The sequence below is a fragment of the Lutra lutra genome, chromosome 8, assembly GCF_902655055.1.
Source record: "Lutra lutra chromosome 8, mLutLut1.2, whole genome shotgun sequence".
Classification (NCBI taxonomy): Eukaryota; Metazoa; Chordata; class Mammalia; order Carnivora; family Mustelidae; genus Lutra; species Lutra lutra.
In genome coordinates this window covers 53,123,438-53,146,591 of record NC_062285.1, presented here as the reverse complement: position 1 = coordinate 53,146,591, position 23,154 = coordinate 53,123,438, and the positions used below count along the sequence as shown (strand labels likewise).

At 34.9% G+C, this 23,154-nt stretch overlaps 1 protein-coding gene and 1 pseudogene across 1 annotated transcript; both read right to left on the bottom strand.

Moving 5' to 3' along the window:
- Positions 1 to 4,253: 4,253 nt before the first annotated feature.
- LOC125107104 (olfactory receptor 6C74-like) lies at positions 4,254 to 5,187 on the bottom strand (annotated as a pseudogene).
- A 15,581-nt stretch (positions 5,188 to 20,768) lies between these two features.
- LOC125106753 (olfactory receptor 6C74) lies at positions 20,769 to 21,710 on the bottom strand. The gene has a single exon (XM_047741262.1). The coding sequence runs from the start codon at positions 21,705 to 21,707 to the stop codon at positions 20,769 to 20,771; it is 939 nt and encodes a 312-aa protein (XP_047597218.1). The 5' UTR covers positions 21,708 to 21,710.
- Positions 21,711 to 23,154: the final 1,444 nt, after the last annotated feature.

Genomic DNA, 23,154 nt, shown 5'->3' with positions numbered 1-23,154 from the left:
GATCAACTGTGCCAAATATTGTTGAAATATATTAAAATGACAAAAAAAAAAAAAAAAAAGATGGCTCCTGACTCTGGAAAGGTGGAGTTTGAAACAGTAAATTAATGGGTGGGTTACAGACCAGTGAGAAGGTTGAGGAGAAAACATGAAGTAAAAAAGTAGTGATGGCAACAATAGCTAAATGTAGGCAAAGATTTATGCTTTCTAAATTCAGATTGGAAAACAAGCAATGAGACATTTATTAAGAAAAGACTCTTTCAAGTATTCTGATCACAGCGGAAAACTTAATTTAGCTTTCATTAAATAGTATCATAAATGAAACATAAAAATAATAAGTAAATAAAATTTAAAAAGATGACATCTGTAACTAAAAATTTCACATTAAACTAACCAATGGAAAGAAATGAGTAGAAATTTGTTAGACAATCTGAATATTGTAATTATGCTACTTTTGGGGGAAAGAAACCTTAAGGATGAGAAAGGTATTCTAAAATTTAGGAAGTGAAATTTGAGATTTTTCAGAAAAAGACCAGAGTCTATCTAACACTTATTTTTTATGGGACAATTATCTGTACCCTTTCATACATTAATGTTCAGACAACTTAACCTTATATTACTTTTCAACTGAATAAAAATATTGGTGTTGAATTTATAATAGGAGATATGGAAATAAAAATTTTTATTCAGAGGATAAGGGATTCAACTGACCAAAATGTGAGATAGTTTCCTGAGACAAAGCATGGTAGCTTCCATAAGTTTCTTTTGAGTTTCATATAAGGATCTCTTAATCATAGGGTTTTATTTACATTTAGGAAGATTAATTTGATGAAAGAACAAAAACAAGACTGTGAGCATAAGAAGATGGAGAAATCCATACCTACTAGAATTTATTTTGGAAAAATTGAAACAGCTGATTTTATGAGCAAATCTACTAACAAATTAGAGTGATCTTTGTAAGACAGATGCCATTGAGGAGGCCTGGGTGGCTCAGTCATTAAGTATCTACCTTAGGTTCAGGTTATGATCCCAGTATCCTAGGATGGAGTCCCACACAGGGCTCCCTGCTGGGTGGGGAGTCTGCTTCTCCCTCTCCCTCTGCCTGCTGCTCCCCTGCTCCTGCTCTCTCTCTCTCACTGTCAAATAAATAAATAAAATCATTTTAAAAAGATAAATGCTATTGAATTACTAAAAAAATAATGTCCTGAGGATGAAGAGGCCCAGAAAATTGAATTATTTAGTCTTCTTTGAAAAAATAGGTAATGGTCTAAGAAAGATGATATTTTTCAAAAAGATTTTACTGGGGAACCTGGGTGGCTCAGTGGGTTAAAACCTCTGACTTCTGCTCAGGTCATGATCCCAGGGTCCTGGGATCAAGCCCCACATCGGGCTCTCTGCTCAGCAGGGAGCCTGCTTCCTCCTCTCTCTCTCTCTGCCTGCCTCTCTGCCTACTTGTGATCTCTGTCTGTCAAATAAATAACTAAATAAAATCTTAAAAAATAAAGATTTTACTTATTCATTTGACAGAGAGAGAGAGAAAGAGAACAATCAGGGGGAGTGGCAGACAGAGGGAGAGGGAGAAGCAGGTTCCCTGCTGAGCAGGGAGCTGGATGCAGGGCTTGATGGGGGACTCAATGAGGGATTCAATGGGGAGTTTGTTGGGGGGCTTGATTCCAAGACTTCAGGATCATGACCTAAGTCAAAGGCAGATGCTTAACCAAATGAGCCACCCAGATTCCTCAGAAGGGTGATATTTTAATTGAATACTTAGAGGGATCAGGACAGTTTACACATTTTGAGACAAGAAAATATTAGATAGCACAAGAATGTGGGAATTTAACAAAAGTATAATGGCAAACAGAATGAAAGTGATACTACTAATACTCTTTTAGTTATCACTCAGAACACTCATTTTGTTAAGAAAATAAATGCCAGACATCTATCAAACAGGTCCATAATATCTATAGAATAAGCTTAAGATAAAAATTTAATAGATAACAAGATCTTCAGTTGAAGTAATGAAAACTAACCTTCCTGAGTTTAAATTTTCACTAATCATTTTAGCTGTGTATCTTCCAAAATGATCTTAGTCACTCTCAGCTTTCTTTTGGTACTATACATAATGCTAATAATAATTATATTACAATATTGTTTCCATAATTATGTGATTTATATAGAACACCTAGCAGTGCATGCACTTAGTGGGTTATCAACAAAATGTAAATCTTATTTTTATATCATATTTGTTGTCCGGCCTACATCACTAGAGCAGCAAAGCTGGAGGCATTTTTGGTAAAGCATATCAGCATTTTGGGTGGATGCTCTCTCAAGAAGTTAGCTGTTCCTGTATTTAAAATGCTGTATTACTTGTTAAAAACCAATTTATCAAGAACAGAAGCAAAAACAAAGCAAAATCCAGCAATAGTAAACTCTTTGGGCAATCAGGATTTGGAGGTCAAATGTTGCAGTTCTAGTAGACATGATATAAGGTGGTATTTCATAGACAAACAACAGAGAAGGCAGGTGGTGCAACTGTCATCTGTCTGGGGTTGGGAATAAGTAGGAATGGAAAAGTCTTAGTTTAGAAGTGCTAGACCCTTATTAAGATTTAGAGAATCTGTGATAAATAACTTGTAAGTGAAAGACATCTTAAAATATGTAAAAGAAGCTTTTTCAGAATAGCTCCAAAATAAACTAGTGGCTAACTTGGACAGTATTTTTTTTCTTTTTTTTTTTTAATTCAAATTCAATTAGCTGACATGTAGTATGTCACTAGTTTCAGAGGTAGTCTTCAATAATTCATCAGTTGCATATAACACCCAGTGCTCATCACATCATGTGACCTCCTTAATGCCCATCATCCAACAACCCCATCCCCCAGACAGTATATTTTAAGCAAATTCATTGTATTTGGCACATTAATAGGATCAAAATAATCAGAATATTGAGATGGCCTTAGTTTACATTGTTCTTGTACAGCTGACCCTTGTACGATACAGATTTGACATGCACTGTTCCACTTACATGTAAATTTTTTTGATAAGTACATACAGTACTGTAAATGTATTTTTTATGATTTTCTTAATAACATTTTCTTTTCTCTAGCTTATTTTATTGTAAGAATACAAGATATAACATATATTACATATAAAATATGTGTTAATAAACTGGTTATGTTATCAGTAAGTCTTATTCTATCAGTAAGTCTTGACTACTTGTCAACAGTAGTCTATCAATAGTAAACTTTTTAGAGAGTAAAAAGTTATACACAGATTTTACTTTGCAAGGGGCATTGCCCCAATCACTATGCTCTTCAGGGGTCAACTGTATTAGACTGTCTCAATATGGATATACATATATGTATATGTACACATATACGTACATGTACACATATATGCATACATATACACACATACATATATACATACTATGTGTGTATATGCATGTGTATACAAACACACACATATATATAATTACAACATTCTTCAAATCATATTTGTGACCCAAATGTCTTTTAAGATGCAGTTCATCCTACAAGCTTTATATAAACATATAATAGTTCCAGGTGATTACATTTGTAGTCTTCCTCCTGCTTATATTTCATTCAGCTCCTTAAGATAACATTAGTCAAACATTTTTTTCTAAATAACTAGTTCCTATAGAATGCACTTTAGCAAAACAATCGCATTTTTAGTAGACAATTTCAAAGATGAGTACCATCACTGATGACTAATCTCTGTTAAAATTTTATTATAATTACTTTAAACATAAATATTGCCAACAAACTGTATTTTAAAAATATAAATGAATGTAATTTTAAGTAAATTAAATGAGTAATTTCAGTAAAAAAACTCACTGTGTTTAAGAAAATAAACCTGATCAAAAATAAAGATAGTAATAACCTTTGAATTGTGTGTTACAGTAAAGCATAATTCAAATTAAACAACATTTTGTAGCCTTGAGTAACTAAGAATTAAAGACAAAAGAGACAGACTGAAAAATGTGGCTTGATTTCTTTCCTATATCTAAAGGAAAAGGAAGTGAGATGAGAAAAAAAGATATGTCTAATGAAGAATATAGGGATATTATCTTCTGTGGAGCAAAAGCTTTTGTGAATAAAATTTGAAAGAGATTAAGATGAGTATCATAGGGATAAAGGGGGGGAAAGAGGAAACTGTACTGAAAGCTACTAATGAATACACTGGTATTATATGAGACTTCTTTGTTCTTTTCCAGTATGTTATGGAACAGGATACTCATTTGTTTGGAAAAGAAACAGTTTTGTGTACCACATTCATGAAGGCTTTCTTCACCTGCTGGTTCCGCAAAGTGTAGATGAAAGGATTCAAAAGTGGAGCCACAGAAGTATTGAGCACTGCAATTCCCTTGGAAAAAGATGTTCTTTGTTTGACTGATGGTTTAACATACATGAAGATGCAGCTTCCATAAGAAAGGGATATCACAATCATGTGAGAAGAGCATGTTGAAAAGCTTTTTTCCTCTGATTAGCCGAAGGGATTTTTAGAATTGTTAAGGCAATATAGGTATATGATATTATCACCATCACCAATGTTACTATGAGTGTCACCAAAGCAGAGATGTATCCCATTGTCTCTAAGAGCTGTGTGTCTGAGCAGGAGATCTGCAGCAGGGGAGTTGTATCACAGTAGAAATGGTCAACAATGTTGGAGGCACAGAAGTCAAGATTTATGCCTAAGAGGAGAGGTGGAAAGATGACCAAAAAACCAGCAAACCAACAACAGAAGACAAGTTGAATACAGATCTTACTGTTCATGATGGTTGTGTAATGCAGGGGCTTACAGATGGCAACATAGCGGTCATAGGACATAGCAGCCAGCAAGTAAAATTCAGATGCACCAAGAAGGAAGGCAAAAAACACTTGAGTTGTACAATTAAAGGAAATGGTTTTGTCTCCAGTTGCCATACTAACCAACAATTTAGGGATGCATGTAGTAGTATAGGAAATTTCTAGGAAGGAAAAATTCCGAAGGAAAAAATACATGGGGGTCTTGAGGTGAGTATCCACCAGGGTGAGTGTGATGATGGTCGATTGCCAGTGACACTCAGCAAGTAGGTGAGAAGCAGAAAGACAAATAACACAACTTTCAATTGTGGGTCATCAGTCAAACCTGCCAGGATAAACACTGTCACTTGTGTGTGGTTTCCCATTACTGTCCTCTACTTTTCCAGTTCTAAATAGGAAAGAAAAACAGAAAGAAATTGACAATCCCAGTGGAAAAATAAGAGTGATTTAATTGTCTAAAGTAAAGTTAGCAAGCAAATTTCAGATAGAGTAACACAATGTTCGTTCAGGTTTGGAAGAGAATATCCCGGGAGAAACAATAGTTTGCATTTCCAGAGCATCTGGACAGATAATTTCATCTTTAATGCAGTTCTACCAGAGAATAACCTATGTGATGATAGCAATTGTTGACTATTTTTACATAAGAGGAAATATTAGAGGGAAATTAGAGTGAGTTTTAAAGCATGGAAAAATGCTCTTCTCTCTTGATTTTATCAAAGAGTTAGATGGATCCCATTTCCTGTTTATTTAAGAGATTTTCATTCTAGAACTAAAGTGATTATTGTCATTAAAAGTACATCAGAAAGTGGTTTTCATAAAGTACACACATCCCTGATCATGTCGATAAACAGGGTTACTATAGCTTTACCATTTTACTTAACTAATCAGATTCAAGTACCTGATTCTTCTGTCATTACTTTCATGGCTAATGAGATACAATTTCAGAGAAGTGAATGTGAAATATCATGAATAATTTTATTTTCTGTCCTTAGTAGTATTTCCATCCCATCAATCTCTGTTATAATCCCTACTCTTCCCATGTTGTATTCTCAAGCAAAATCAGTAGGAATAGTCTGGTTATTTTGGTGTGTGTAATAAAAAAAAAGTGCAGTTTTCCTCTAAAAGTTATGATTTTGAAAAATGAAAAAAAAATGAGAGTAATGGATATATAAGTAGATAGAAATATATAAATATGGTTTCAGGAAATTACATGAGCAAGTAGAAAGATAAAGACAAAGCTTTATGGAAACCTAGAGATGCTATGGTTTTTAGAAATAGGATAGTGAAAGATGCCTGAATCAAATAAGCAACAGGCTCTTGATTTTGGCTCAGGTCATGATCTCAGGATCTCAGATTAAGTCCAACTCCATGTTCAGGATAGAGTGTGCTTCTTTTACTCTCCCTCTGCCCTTCCCCCTGCTCTCTGTCTCTTTTTCTCTCTCAAATATATAAATAAATCTTAAAAAAAAAGAAATAGAAGAGTGAGTTTATGGAAAAAATTAAAAGAAGTAAATTAACAAGTAAAAAGTAAAAGAAAATTAAAACAAATTAGTAATAATCTTAAAATTAATATATGTAAATTAGTAAGAATTAGTAAATTAAAATTATAAGAAAATGTTTATCATAAAATTTCTCCCCATCTGCTTCTATGCTTTACACTTACCATTTTATTCTTTGTCTAAAATACAGACTGAAAAGTTGAACAGTTTGAGGTCAACAGGGACTAAAAGAGATTAGAGTATTGGGTAAGTTTCAAACACAGTGAATCACAAAGTAGGGTTTTGACAAAATTTTAGAAGACATGTATTTCCTTATTATAAGGATATTCAAATATTTGGCTAACAAGTAATTAAATAAATATTAACTATAGATAACTGTGGTTATCACAACACATGGCATATATTAAGTGCGACAATTAGATTGTTCTGGTTTGCACAGCTATCAAATTGGAGATCAGGATTAAATTTGAAAGAGGATTTTTTCCTAAGTTGTCCTCTGAAAAGTACAATTTCTACCAACAATTATAGGGCAACTTATAGTGCTTTTTTTAAAAAAAAATCAATGATTCTAAGGAAGATTTCTTTCTTCAGTATCTTCATATAAAACACATAAAATAATTAAGGTTTAATAATGGGACCCAGATAGAAGATATTTTCTGTTTTGAGAATTTTTATGTAATTATTTCCAATCTCTACAACATACATTATTATTTCAAAGACATATAAATAAAAATAACCAAGTACAAATAAAATTTGTTTCCAGTTGTACCTAGAAGCATTTATAGGAGAATCCTCAGATAAAAAATAAGATCTGTTCTCAGTGATATTAATAATTGAGTGAATAGAAGAAAGGACTGCTGTTTTTCCTCCACATTCCTTTTACATTCACATAATTGTAAAGTGATGAATTATAAATTTTCTTCATTTACACAAATTACTCCAAAGGCAACAACTGTAGGAATGCTTACATCTAAAACACCTAAAGCACAGTTTTACTATATCAGGTTCTTTCTTTGACCGACTTCAACAGATACACACACCAACCATCCCCCCCCCAACAGGCATTGTAAGAAAGTTAACAAGGTCACATTACAAAACTGTTAGAAGTCAGACCTAAGTTAGATATTGTGACTATTAATGAAATTTTTTAAAAGTAATGTTTTTTAATACTTAATTTTCATTGTATTCTTTTTCTCATAATTTTTCTTAAGTCACAATATAAAGATTAGACAAAGTAGGGTTAATACCATAATGGTAAAAATAGGAGAAAATGGGTTAAAGCACATCTAATGGAAATATGGCCTTTAAACTTTAGATATAACAATTCTTTTCACCCGTTTGAGTCTTAAGTCAGTCTGCCAAAACACTTAAAAATTAAGCACTTTTTTTGGGAAGATATTAAACAGACTTTTTCAGACAAAGTATCTCTGCTTTAACTCTTTTATCATCAGGCTGAACAAACCACCACACTGCCATTCCTTTCCTCTCTGAAGGAATCTCCCTTTATGCCACGATCTATGATTTTTTTTTTTATCTATTCATAAGTACTTTGTAAATGGCCTTAGGGCTTTTTTCCAGATTTATAGACTAGTATATTAAATTTCCCCATTACTACAATTTACTTATTTATGTATTGATGCTTTTCTTAGTATTATTTGCAGTGCTATATAAAACTCATAAGCACTTGATCCCATTGAGTATTTATGCTTTCTGGGCCTGAAAGGAAAATATCTAAAGATTATGAGGAGTTCCCAGAAGATATGAGATCTAAGAACATCATTCCCAAAGGATTACAAGTTTACACAGTATATATGAGTTCTCCCCAGGCACTGAATAATTAAAAAAATAAATTATATATATTTTTTCAAAACTACTTTCAATTATGTCTCCAAAGCTTTCAGTATAGATGTTCCTAATCTGTGTTTACCCTTCCACACAGATGTGTTTTGATATCGCAAATATGTAGATAAGAAATTGGAAGTTTTAAAATAAAAGATTATTTTAGTCGTAATATCAAGTGACAGTATTAGTAGGAGAATTTATTAGCCAGTCATAGAAAAAATAGATAAAACTTTATGCCCTATATGCTGTTTTGTTTCTATTCTGAATTTAGACTTTCATCCAAAAGTTTTTGCAAAATGATCTAGTAGATTTTAAACTGATATTTCATAAAATCCAAGAATTCTTCACTTCCTCTGTATTAATGGAATATCTATCTATGACTATAGCTAGCCTTCCTTGCCAATTTTTTTGCCCCTGTGACTAAATTAGGAGCAAAGATTATAAGTGAAGATGTGCCATTTCCATGGATTATCCTTTGATGAGAGAGGTTTTCCTTTCTTTTCCTCTTTACCCCCTCTCATTGTTGTGATACCAGCACATGGGGAGACAAGCCATTTAGAGCCATGAATATGAGCAACCATACTAGGAATACACTGGTTGTTCAACAAGAGGGAGTACACCCAGGTTCCTGACACCACTGCATTATCTTAGAAACACAGTGACTTCATGGAGGAATTTCAACATACCAGACCGAACCTTTAAATAAGATAAAAGTAAAGCTATTATTGTTTAAAGTGCTATGATATTTGTCTTTCCTATACTCTAACAAATCTATGGTATTAATCAAAACCTGATATTTTACCTAGAGTCTAACAGGTTGATGCATCATCATTTCACAGATACTGACAGAGAGATAGCTTATTGGATCACTGACAGAAAACTTTATTATTTATTATATAGCAAGAAGCAGGAATTTCATGTTCTCATCAGTTCCCTTTCTCTTCAGGGAAGGGCCTTAAGAGTATTGTGTTACACAGTGTTACACAGTACACCTACATCTAAAGCTGAGGAACCCCTAAATTAGTAAATTCTCAGTCTTTTAAAGAGAAAAAGCCTGCTTAATTTTGCCTTACTAGAAGGCAGTATCTTTTTTTTTATTATTATTATGTTCAGTTAGCAGTCAAAACTACAATGAGATACCACCTTTCACCAGTTAGAATGGCAAAAATGAACAAAACAGGAAAGAACAAGTGTTGACAAGAATGTGGAGAAATGGGAACCCTCTTACACTGGTTAGTTGCAATGAAAGCTGATACAGCCACTCTGGAAAACAGTAAGAAAATTCCTCAAAAAGTTAAAAATAGAGCTACACTATGACCCAGCAATTGCACTACTAGGTATTTATCCCAAAGATACAGACATAGTGAAAACAAGGAGCACATACCCCTGAATGTTCATGGCAGCAATGTCCGCAATAGTTAAGATGTGGTAGGAGCCCAGATGCCCTTCAACAGATGAATGGATAAAGAAGATGTGTTCATATATACAATGGAATATTACTCAGCCATCAGAAAGGATGAATACCCACTATTTATATTGACATGGATGGAACTAGCGGGGATTATGCTAAGTGAAATAAGTCAAACAAAGAAAGACAATTATAATATGGTTTCACCCATATGTGGAACGTAAGGAATAGCATGGAGGACCACAGAGGAAGGGAAGGAAAACTGAATGGGAATACAGTATTTTTAATATACTTCTAAGGGGAAAAATCTGACAAATATGTTATAAAATGCTGCAAATTCACATAAGTATGTTCCTCTCTCGTCCTATCTGATTAATCTGCAGGTCTCTTTTTATCACTCCCAAGATGCCAGTCACAGTTTTCTCCAAAGGGATGCAAGCCAATGACCAGCCTTTACCCAAGTACAAACTCAAGAGTGCCTGAGCTCTCCTAGAAAATGTTTACAATTTTGGCGGTTGGCAGCCAAATTAAACATGCATCATTCAGATTACAGGTTAGTAAGGCCTCTGACATAGCTTTCAGCTAGGTCCCAGGGCTCCCAATTCAATAACTTCTTTCTGGAGGGACTGCTTAAGTATATTTAATCCAGTCTGTCTTGTTCAAGCCATCAGCCACATGACATTTGTCTGCCACATGACATTTGTCTGTTCCACTATATGACTTAAAATAGGAGTGAGGAAGGCACTTGGAAGTGTTTTTTCTGACTAAAATAAAAATAAAAAACTAAAATAAAAATAAAAAACACAAGAAAGAACACATATTGGTGAGGATGTGGAGAAAAAGGTACCCTTGTACACTGTTGGTGGGAATACACACCAGGGCAGCCATAGTGGAAAACATTATGGAGATTCCTCAAAAAAATTAAAAATAGAACCACCATATGACCCAGTAATTCCACAACTGGGTACTTACCCAAAGAATTTAAAAATATTAATTTGGAAGGATATTTGTTTACTGCAGGACTTTTTACAAATAGCCAAAGTGTGGAAGCAACACAACCCGAGTATCCACTGATAAATGAGTGGATAAAGAAGATATAATTATCTATTATTATCTATTGATCATCTATCTATCTAATCTATCTTCAATTGAATATATATATACAATTGAATATTACTTAGCCATAGAAAAGAATGGAATCTTGTCATTTGCAAAAGGACAGATCTAGAGGATATAATGCTAAGTGAAATAAATCAGTCAGAGAAAGACAAATACCATATGATTTCACTCATATGTGGAATTTAAGAAACAAAGAAAAAGAGACAAACCAAAAGGAGGCTCTTAACTATAGAGAATAAACGGATGGTTATCAGAGGGGAGGTGAGTGGACGGGCGGGTGAAATAGGTGAAGGATCTAAGAGTACACCTATCATGATGAACAATGAAGAATGTATACAATTAATGAATCACTTATATTGTACACCTAAAATGAATATTTCACTGTATGGTAAATTAAAAAAATATTTGAAAAGAAGTATTTTGCCCAAGGGTGAAGGTAGGTGGGCGGGGTGACTAGGAAGAGCTAGAGTGGTCCCCTATTATCTCTTTTATCCTCACAGAACCCTGGTGGAGGATGGCTTACCTAAAAGTCAAGAAAATTTAAAGTTCTTGTGCTGAAGTATTTGTCTTTTGGAGAAAGGCTTCAGGGACAGTTCTTAGTGACAAAGATCATTAATAGTCTTCTGAGGTCTAAAGCGTCTTCTTGCCTGATAACAGGTTTTCTCTCTCTCTCCACTTTCACAAAATCTGAGGAGTCCATTCCAGAGCTATAATTTCATCTTGTTTCCAGTTATACCCTACTAACACTCAGACCTTTCATCTAGAGGAATCTGGTGTATGAGGGACAAAGACAATTTTATAAACCTTATCCAGAATTAAGCTTGACTCTACTAGAACCCCTGTGGCCATATTACCACCTGGAATGTGTACCAACCAAACTGATTTGAGTTTGTTAAAGCAATAATAAAACCATGTATTTGGTGATATTATTAAATTTATTAAATTGTACCCTGAGTTCCTGTAGACTGTGACAGTTTCTTAGACATTTCTTATTTTGATAATCTAGACAATTTTGAGAAGTTCTTGTGAGGCATTTTCTAGAAACTCCCTTTATTGGAATTTGTCAGGATTGTCTGTTCTGGATACCTTCAGGTGACAGAGCAAGGGAATACCTACCCAGATCTATATACACAATTGTGGATTTGCAGATGTATCCTTTTGTATCTATGTTAAGCTACTCATGAATTCATACTAATATCTTCAACTTTAACCCAATATCTCATGAATTATTCTACCTTTGTCCTCTTGGTCATATGTATCACTCCAACAGTGAAAGAATGGCTCCTACCATCTGCCAATGACTTAATTTTTAAATTGCAATAAAAATGTATAGTAGGAATGAAATTTATCAACCAGAGTAGACTTATGACTTTAGTCTTACTAATTCAATCATTTCCACACGTAGTTTAGTACCTTTTCCTCTCTTTCCTCCAGTGAGTTTGTTCCATACATTCTTTTTTTTTTTTTTAATTTTTTTATTTTTTTCAGCATAACAGTATTCATTATTTTTGCACCACACCCAGTGCTCCATGCAATCCGTGCCCTCTACAATACCCACCACCTGGTGCCCCCAACCTCCCACCCCCCACCCCTTCAAAATTCTCAGATCGTTTTTCAGAGTCCATAGTCTCTCATGGTTCACCTCCCCTTCCAATTTCCCTCAACTCCCTTCTCCTCTCCATCTCCCTTTGTCCTCCATGCTATTTGTTATGCTCCACAAATAAGTGAAACCATATGATAATTGACTCTCTCTGCTTGACTTATTTCACTCAGCATAATCTCTTCCAGTCCCGTCCATGTTGCTACAAAACATGGGGATTCATCCTTTCTTTCTTTTTTTTTTTTTTTCCTTTTTTTTTTTTTTTTTTTACAGCTTTATAAACATATATTTTTATCCCCAGGGGTACAGGTCTGCGAATCGCCAGGTTTACACACTTCACAACACTCACCATAGCACATACCCTCCCCGATATCCATAACCCCACCTCCTCTCCCAACCCCCTCCCCCCAACAACCCTCAGTTTGTTTTGTGAGATTAAGAGTCACTTATGGTTTGTCTCCCTCCCAATCCCATCTTGTTTCATTTACTCTTCTCCTACCCCCTCGACCCCCCATGTTGCATCTCCTCTCCCTCATATCAGGGAGATCATATGATAGTTGTCTTTCTCCGATTGACTTATTTCGCTAAGCATGATACCCTCTAGTTCCATCCACGTTGTCGCAAATGGCAAGATTTCATTTCTTTTGATGGCTGCATAGTATTCCATTGTGTATATATACCACATCTTCTTTATCCATTCGTCTGTAGATGGACATCTAGGTTCTTTCCATAGTTTGGCTATTGTAGACATTGCTGCTATAAACATTCGGGTGCACGTGCCCCTTTGGATCACTATGTTTGTATCTTTAGGGTAAATACCCAGCAGTGCAATTGCTGGGTCATAGGGTAGTTCTATTTTCAACATTTTGAGGAACCTCCATGCTGTTTTCCAGAGGGGTTGCACCAGCTTGCATTCCCACCAACAGTGTAGGAGGGTTCCCCTTTCTCCACATCCTCGCCAGCATCTGTCATTTCCTGACTTGTTAATTTTAGCCATTCTGACTGGTGTGAGGTGATATCTCATGGTGGTTTTGATTTGTATTTCCCTGATGCCGAGTGATATGGAGCACTTTTTCATGTGTCTGTTGGCCATCTGGATGTCTTCTTTGCAGAAATGTCTGTTCATGTCCTCTGCCCATTTCTTGATTGGATTATTTGTTCTTTGGGATTTTATCAAGATCAAAAGCTTTTGCACAGCAAAGGAAACAGTTAAAAAAACCAAAAGACAACTGACAGAATGGGAGAAGATATTTGCAAATGACATATCAGATAAAGGGCTAGTGTCCAAAATCTATAAAGAACTTAGCAAACTCAACACCCAAAGAACAAATGTTCCATACATTCTTAATCCTGTTAAATACTTCTGCATTCCATTTTAAGATCCTGGATTTATTTTTTTTTTAATTTGCACACATTAGAGTTATTCTTTGTGTTGTAAGGCTCTACTTGTTTTGATAACTGTAGTGTGATATACCTGTCTTTATAGTGTCATATTCAATCGCTTTACTACCTTAAAAAAATCAATTGTGCTTCCGCTGTAATCCTCCAGCTCCAAAGTTCTGGCAATCACTGATCTGTTTACTTTCTCTATAAATTTGCCTCTTCCAGAATAGCATATAAGTTCAAACACACTCTCTATAACCTTTTAAGGCTGCCAAATTTCACTTAATAGTAGCTGCTTTCAATCCTACCTCCTGACCCTCAGGCTAATTAAAATGTAGAAGGTCATAACTCTTCACTTACCACCTATGCAAGAGTATCTACAATTGGATGAGGAATATTTCATATTCCTAATCTTGCCCATGGAAGGCCCCTGTACTGTTTCAGAAAACTATATCTCTTCCAGAAAACAATATCTCTTCCAGCAATTTTTCTTCTTCAACCAAACTGTCAAGAACTGAGAAGGATATAATAGGTCAGCCAGCCACAGTTTCACAGATTCTGGCAAAAAGCACAAGACTGTTGAGTCAGAGACAATAGACATTACTACCCACAGCATGGCCAGTGGCATAAACCTCATGTTTGCCACAGTTCCTCTTGCCTCCCTATCCCACAAGGGGTGAAGCAGAGAAGACTCACATGGATGCAGCACATACAATAGGTCTGTGTAACAACTGAGAAACCCTGAGCTTAGAAAAATCCCAATATTTTAAACAGGGTGCCAGCAAACCTTCCCAGTCTTGCTCAGTGCAGGTCATTATCTTAATTCTAATCAGGAAAAAAACTGCTGTCTTGCCTTGAAGAATAAATGATCTCTATCTCCATTGCTGAATGATATAAAAACAACTGTAAGTGTAATGTAGAGCAAGAACTAATACAAGATATAGAAAGTCTATGGAAAATTGGCACTCAACAGTCATGACTGCACAGCTGCATGAAATGAACTCTTAAGGAGGGTTGTTTTTTTTTTAATTAGTTATCTGAACTTGAAGTGTTTGAAAACAGTAAGAAGATAAAATAAGATATCAGGAATCCTTGGCATCAGAGGTTGATGAGTTACTTAGATTATCACTTAGAAAGAAGCTTGTATGCTGAGTGAAATAAGTCAAGCAGAGAAAATCAATTATCACATGGTTTCACTTACCTGTGGAGCATAAGGAATAACACGGAGGACATTAGGAAAAGGAAAGGAAAAGTGAATTGGGGTAAATCAGAGGGAGAGATGAAGCATGAGAGACTATGGAAACAAACTGAGGATTTGGAAGGGAAGGGTTTGGGGGGATAGGTCAGCCTGGTGGTGGGTATTAAGGAGGGCACACATTGCAAGGAGCACTGGATGTGGTGTATAAACCATGAATCTTGGAACACTGAAAAAATTTTAAAAAATGTTTAAATTAAAAAAAGAAAAACAAAAAAACTTGTATTGGGGCACCTGGGTGGCTCAATCAGTTAAGCGACTGCCTTTGGCTCAGGTCATGATCCCAGGCTCCTGGGATTGAGCCTTGCATTGGAGTCCCTGCTCAGCTGGGAGTCTGCTTCTCCCTCTCCCTTTTTCCCTCCCCCTGCTTATGCTCACTCTCTCTCTTTCTCTCAAATAAATAAATAAATTCTTTTAAAAAAAGAAAGACGCTTGCATGAAAGGATAACCTTTTTCAAAGTAAATGGAGATAATACAGAGCAATATGATAAGCATGTGGAATATATTTATTATCGTGAATATCTACGGTGGCTACAACTAATAATGCTTTATGACACATTTGAAAGTTGCTAAGAGAATAAATCTTAAAAGGTCTCATCGCAAGAAAAAAATGTAACCGTGTATGGTGACAGATGGTCACTAGACTTATTGTGGTGATGATTTTGCTGTGCATATAAATATGAAATCATTATGTTTTATACCTAAAACCAATAGAGTGTTATATGTCAATAACACCTCAATTGAAAAAAAGATCAGAGCCTGCCTTTGTTTTCAGTAACAAAAGGCTATAAGAGATAATAAATTTCTTGAGGGAAACTCAAGAGAAACCATGGGAACTCCATGGTTTGCAGAGTATAAATCGACCTAAGAATTTAAAGCCACAAACTTGTCATTTTCTTTCTCTATATATAGTTAGATATAACCTTATTGCCTTGTAACATGATAGTGAATATATTTCACATGCTTATAGGCTAACATTCAAACCTCAAAAGAGAAAACTTATATAACAAAAAGTATTATAGTAATTGTTCTAGTCCATTTGGACTACTATAACAAAATATCAGAAGACTGTGTCTCATACATACAAAGAAATGTATCTCACACGGTTCTGGAGCATGAAAAACTGAGATCATAGTGTCAGTGTGGGCAGATAAAGGCCTTCTTCCAGCTTGGTGTTTTCTCATTGTATGCTTACATGGTGGAAGGAGGAGGAGGACAGAATTCTCTGAGGTCCATTCTATAAGAGCACTAATCCTATTGGTGGGCTTCACCCCCATGATCTAACCCCCTCTAAGTCCTGTCTCCTAATACCATCAACTTTGGGAGTTAGAATTTCAAAATATGAATTTTGGAGTATATATTAAGACCATAGCATGGGGAGTCTGGGTGGCTCAGTGGGTTAAAGCCTCTGCCTTCAGCTCAGGTCATGCTCCCAGAGTCCTGGAATCGAGCCCCGCATCAGGCTCTCTGCTCAGCAGGGAGCCTGCTTCCCCTCTCTCTCTGCCTGACTCTCTGCCTACTTGTGATCTCCGTCTGTCAAATAAATAAAATCTTAAAAAAAAAAAGACCATAACAATAACCACCAACTTACATTGACAAAAGCCTGGGGGAATATATGTGAGAATAGATTCTAAGGGTGATATACCAGAAAGAAAGTAAATATAATTCTATATCAGGGTGAATTTATTGATATATTTTTAATGACTTTGGGTTTTTTGGTTTGTTTGTTTTTGGCTCTAAATTAGGCTTTTACTTTCAGAAAGCTAGTTTACCAGCATATCATAGATCAGGGTGAGGACTGAGTAGTGATTGTGGATTTAATGGAAGGGTTCAAACTTCTGATGATGGCTATAATTTTTTGTTCAATTAGATAACTATTTGAATTTGTGAATGACTTATCCTGATTAAAGCTGAAATATTAGAGAAATAAGTCCAAAGATGTAGAATGACAGCAATATGGAACATTTTTTAATGCATAGGAGGGTATTAACAACATTGAAAGGTATTGTAATTGCTGGTCTGAAGTGAAAGTGGGGGATAATTTCATTATAGTGAGTTTCCCCATTTCACCAGAAATGATGGGACCATGGGAAGGCAGAGGTCATGTAATAGCACTTAGCTGACATTGGCAAGATGGGTACAGTTACTTATTAGTTGGTACGGTTAGACTGGATATCAAAATTGTGTGATATGCTTTAGTTCGAAAAAGACATCATGTTGCTCTTAAGGCTAAAATAAGTAGACAATCCATTAAGTTCCTATCTGATCTATATAATTGAAAGAACTCTAGTTTGGGTGAAAGGGAGGATGATATAGCCATCGAATGGTGTTAGACTCTTTATCCAAATAAAGACTTTTGTGAGTTCATAGAGCCAGAACCCATGAAGGAAGTTATCCTTGGGGAAGAGTCATACATTGATATTAATATCTTAATCTCCTTCCAGTTTTCCTGAAAGGATATAAATTCTTTTGTCAGGAAAACTATCCACTGAAGAGGGTAAAATCTGGAACTTTCTGGGATTGTTTCACCTCATCTCTGAGCTAATCTTAATTATAATGATGATAGAATGTCAGGGTACACACTTAGTAGAGTGGAGAATAATGGGGTGGAGAAAGTTTTATTGATAAGTGGTAGTCATGTGTTAGTCTCATTTACATTGATTCTACTGCATGTGAAAAATCATCCTGATATATTGTTAAAACAGATATTCTCAGGACCAAGTAGAAAGCCATGAAGTTCACCTTCATAAACAAATAATAAATCAAAGCATCTTTTGCTGGCAAAACTGCAGTACTTGGTACTACCATCAAATACTTTAAAAAATGATGCAGGAATGGTAATCCATTCCACATATCCATTTAATTCACATATTTGCCTGCCCTACCCCATTCCACATATCCATTTAATTCACATATTTGCCTGCCCTACCCCAGGCAAATTTTAGAGGGTAACAGTAGATCCATATGCTGAATTAGGTGGTCACACCAAATGCAACTGTGTTTTAATTTACGGCCATTTCTTAGACATGAACAGACACTTCTCCAATGAAGACATACAAATGGCTATCAGACACATGAAAAAATATTCATCATCACTAGCCACCAGGGAGATTCAAATTAAAACCACATGGAGATACCACCTTTACACCAGTTAGTATGGCCAAAATTAGTATGACAGGAAACAACGTGTGTTGGAGAAGATGTGGAGAAAGGGGAACCCTCTTAAACTGTTGGTGGGAATGTAAGTTGATGCAGCCACTTTGGAGAACAGTGTGGAGATTCCTTAAGAAATTAAAAACAGAGCTTCCCTATGACCCTGCAATTGTACTACTGGGTATTTACCCCAAAGATACAGATGTAGTGAAAAGAAGGGCCATCTGTACCCCAATGTTTATAGCAGCAATGGCCACGGTCACCAAAGTGTGGAAAGAACCCAGATGCCCTTCAACAGATGAATGGATAAGGAAGATGTGGTCCATATACACTATGGAGTATTATGCCTCCATCAGAAAGGATGAATACCCAACTTTTGTAGCAACATGGACGGGACTGGAAGAGATGATGCTGAGTGAAATAAGTCAAACAGAGAGATTCAATTATCATATGGTTTCAGTTATTTGTGGAGCATAAGAAATAACATGGAGGGCATGGGGAGATGGAGAGGAGAAGGGAGTTGAGGGAAATTGGAAGGGGAGATGAACCATGAGAGACTATGGACTCTGAAAAACAATCTGAGGGTTTTGAAGGGGTGGTGAGTGGGAGGTTGGGGAAGCCAGGTGGTGGGTATTAGGGAGGGCACGTATTGCATGGAGCACTGGGTGTGGTGCGTAAATAATGAATTCTGTTATGCTGAAAAGAAATAAAAAAAAAAAACAATATTGGCACTAAATACTAAGTTATTTAACTTTAGATGTGTTTTCGGATTAATAGAATATAACAGATAGTTTGCATCACCTTGAAATAGTAAAACAGATAAGAAATCAGAACTTCATCCTTGCTTTAGGGGCATCTCTAGCCTTTTGCTATTATTTAGACCATGGGCAAGCAAACCAAAATCTGCAGTACAAGCCCACAGGCTGTTTTTGTACAGCCTTCCATCTAAGAATGGTTTTTACATTTGAAAGTTCAGAAGAGGAAGGAGGAGAAGGTTGAAAGAGTATGGAGGATAGGAGAATGAAGGAAGCATATAATGGTATGTTAAGATATATTTTAAAAAAATGTATCATGGACTCAGAACTTCTCAGGCAAAGTATTTTTTAAAATACACATTAGGAGTAATATACGATTTTATTTACAAGTAGACATATTCCAGTTTTCTCTTGTATATGATAACAAATACCCATCAATCGTATATGCTTTCATGAAGATATTTCTCTACCATTCTGTTCCAAAATACAGGGTATTTTATTTACTTTTTAAATTTAAATTCAATTAGCCAATATATGTACATCATCAGTTTCTGATGTAGTGTTCAATGACTGCATAGAACACCCATAGAACATCATGTGCCATCCTTAATGCATGGTATCTTAACAGTATGTGAAAAAGTAACCAGTTTTCAAAAGAGAGTTAAAATAAGCAAAAGAAATTTAGAAATTGATTGTTCAAAATTATTTCCACAGTTGTTGTTAATGAAGATTATATAAGCTCAATAATTACAAAAATGCTCATCCACCCATTTGGATAACTTAGAATTATTATCATCTCTATTAAAATATTCCAAATAAAAGCTTTCTGTGCACTTTAAAAATGTTTATATAAAAATAAAATTTTAGGCAGCAGATTAACATTAAAGCAGACAGAATTGTAGTAACTCAATATCAAAAACAAATTCAAATAGGACAGAAGAATATTGTCACTTTCATTCCTTTTGATGTGAGCAACATGCATTGTGAAGCATTAGTTTTGAACTATGAAGACCCTTCTAAGTACCAAGTTCAGAGAGGCTTAGGATAGACTTTCATATAACTTATCACATAATAAACTGATATTTGCAAATATAATAATATATGTTTTATGAAATTGCATCTTATAGTGGTACCATTAACATAAAAATTAATTTATATTATACAGTAGTGTTATAAAATACATTGATTCTTTTGCCTAATGTCCTTGCTTAATTTCTATTTTTCTATTAACATGTTTATATATTCTGTACTATAGTGAATATATAATTTATAAACAAATATACATTTACTGTGAAATTGGTTTTGTTTGTGTTTTTTTTTTTTACTGGTAGAGTATATGATAAAGAATAATAATAATAAGCAAAAAAATTTACAAATTAATTATCTGAAATGACTGCCATGACCTCGATTTCCAGAAACAAAAAAATTCTATATTATTTAAGGATATAGTGGTTAGTGATTCAATATCTCTAAGAGTTATAGGTCAATTCCCATTTTTTATTTTGCCTTGAGTCAGTGACAATTTGAGGGTTTCTAGAAATATGTATTTTTTTAGCTAAGTTTTACAAATTTAGGTGGTGCATTAACTCTATATAGAATATGTGTAAAATTGAATCTCTGAATTCCAGAACAGTGGAAAAAAACATGCAAAAATTAAAGTCTAATTTTGTCTTCCTCTTAGAGAACTTTTAGAAGAAATAGATAAAAGCACCAAATAAAAAGGCAAATTATTTTGGCCTAAATAAGGGACAGATAAAGAGAGAGAATTAGGCTTTGGAGATTAGTCAGGCCACCATGAAAATTATAGCAAGAAAACTAGTTATTATTATTTCAAATATAAGCATTGAAGAGTTCTATGAAGCACTCTACACTTTTGCTTTATTTTACTCATAATATCACTAAAGTATCACTCAGTAATATCACTAAAAAGATTCACTTCACTGAGAAAATCTCAATCTTTTTGATCATGTGCTTAAAAGCATCTTGCACTTGTTTGTTTCTCAGTGTATAAATGAAGGGATTCAACATGGGGGTAACAGAGGTACTGAGCAGGGCTATCCCTTTATTTAAAGATACTCTGTCCTTTGCAGAGGGTTTCACATACATGAAAATGCAGCTGCCATATGAAATGGACACAACTACCATGTGAGAAGAACATGTAGAAAAGGCTTTCTTTCTCTGTTGAGAAGAAGGTATCTTCAGTATAGTCCTGATGATGTTTGCGTAGGAGAGAATCACTAATATCAGTGTAACCAGGAGGGTCAAAATGGCTGAGAGAAATGCCATTAAATCTATTACGTTTGTGTCTGTGCAAGAGAGCTGTAATATAGGAGAAAAATCACAGAAGAAATGATCTATAGCGTTGTCTGCACAGAAATCTAGCTGGAGACCCACAAGGAGTGGTGGAACAATTACTATAAAACCAGCCAACCATGAAACAAAGACCAACAAGTTGCAGACTCTGTCACTCATGATGGTGGTGTAATGCAGGGGTTTGCAGATGGCCACATAGCGGTCATAAGACATGGCAGCCAGAAGAAAAAATTCAATTGCACCCAAGACAATAGTAAAAAACAGCTGTGTTGCACAACTATTGTAAGAAATGGACTTATCACCTGTTGCCATACTGGCGAGAAATCTGGGGATGCAGACAGTTGTGAATGAAATTTCTAAAAATGAGAAACTTCGGAGGAAGAAATACATGGGTGTCTTTAGATGAGAGTCCAGTAGGGTGAGGGTGATTATGGTTAGATTCCCACTGACACTCAACACGTAGGTGAAAAGAAGGAGAAGAAAAATGACCACTTGTAATTGTGGATTATCAGTCAGTCCAAGAAGAATAAAAGTTGTTACTGTGCTGTGGTTTTTCATTGCTGACTTCCAAAAAAAAAATAATTTTAAAAAATAAGAAAAAATGAGAAATAAAGGGTATAATCATGCATGAGATACCTATTTGCTTGAGATTGTCTGTACATGTGTTATTCCTGCCACCCAACCTCCTTCAGTGTTTTGCTAGTCAGCAGCAACAGCCTCTAAAAACTTGCTCATATAATTTGTACTCAAAATTTCACTGAGTGCAACTCTAGGATTTCATTTCTCAAGTGTCATAAATTCAGGCATTCCAAAGGATAATATATGGTATATGAAAGTCATATAAAAATAGAAACAAAGAAAAATCCAGAAAAATTGTCATAATACTTTAACTTGTGTCATCTGTAGTTGCAATTTTTTTTTTCCAATCTATTTAGTTCAGATTAAGTATTTTACACCATCAGGTAACTCATTCCTCTTTGCTAAACTTATCTCTTTCTCTGATTATTGCTCCTTATGATAGTATTCTGTAAATTAGATTTCAACTGAGGACTCCCTGCCTTTTAAAAATCATAAACTTGACCTAAATACCTGAGTGGGGATTCAGTACTTTCACCAAACTTCTGTAAACTCTTCAAGATTGAAATCCTCATGACCACTTTAGGTCTGTTTTCCCCTTTTTCCTGAAGACTTGGGTGTACTTTTGTCTCACACACCCTGGTTATTCTCATTTCTCTGATATGGACCCAAGTAGATAGGAAGTATATCCTCATGCATGATGACTGTGTTGTTTATGTAGCATTCTTTATTTACTTTTGCAGTAACAGAGGAGAGTTCTAGAAAACAAGCCATTTTAGAAAGATGTTATCTACTCATGCCTGGTAGTTTGTTTTAGTTTGTTTTAGTGTCATTGCTCTGCATGGCTCCCCCTGTTACCATGGTAGCCTCTTCTGTCTTACTCATGTCCTTCTCTTTCTCTTCTCTTATCCTCTTGTTTTATGGTTAGCACCTTAAAATTCAGAATTTTATTAGCCTTTTCATTTTTTTCTTACTTTCCATCTTTTTCCAGACCATGCCTACATCCTCATGTTTATCATCTCAAAAGCGTATCACCAAATTTTTCTAAAGCATGACCATATTTTCCTTAAGAAGAATGTCATGTCATACGTTATTTAAACTTTTATATGCATTTTAAAGCTATTACATTTCACACAATCCAGTTCAGGTGTTAAAAAATGTAGAGATATTTCCAATGGCTATAATAATTACAATATGACTAAGATTTTTTTCTTCTTTTACTTCATTCCTTTCTTACATGTTTTCCTTTCTTTTCCCAGACTCCCCAATGTATAATTTTTCTAAAATTGTCTACATTCTGGCTATTTAAGCACAATTTATACTCAGTGATTAAATTTTTGAAATCCAAGTTTGGTCTACTTTCTTTTTTTAAGGTCGGTCTATTTTTTAAGGTCCAAAGCATAAGAAAATGTCAGTCAACAAAGGATGA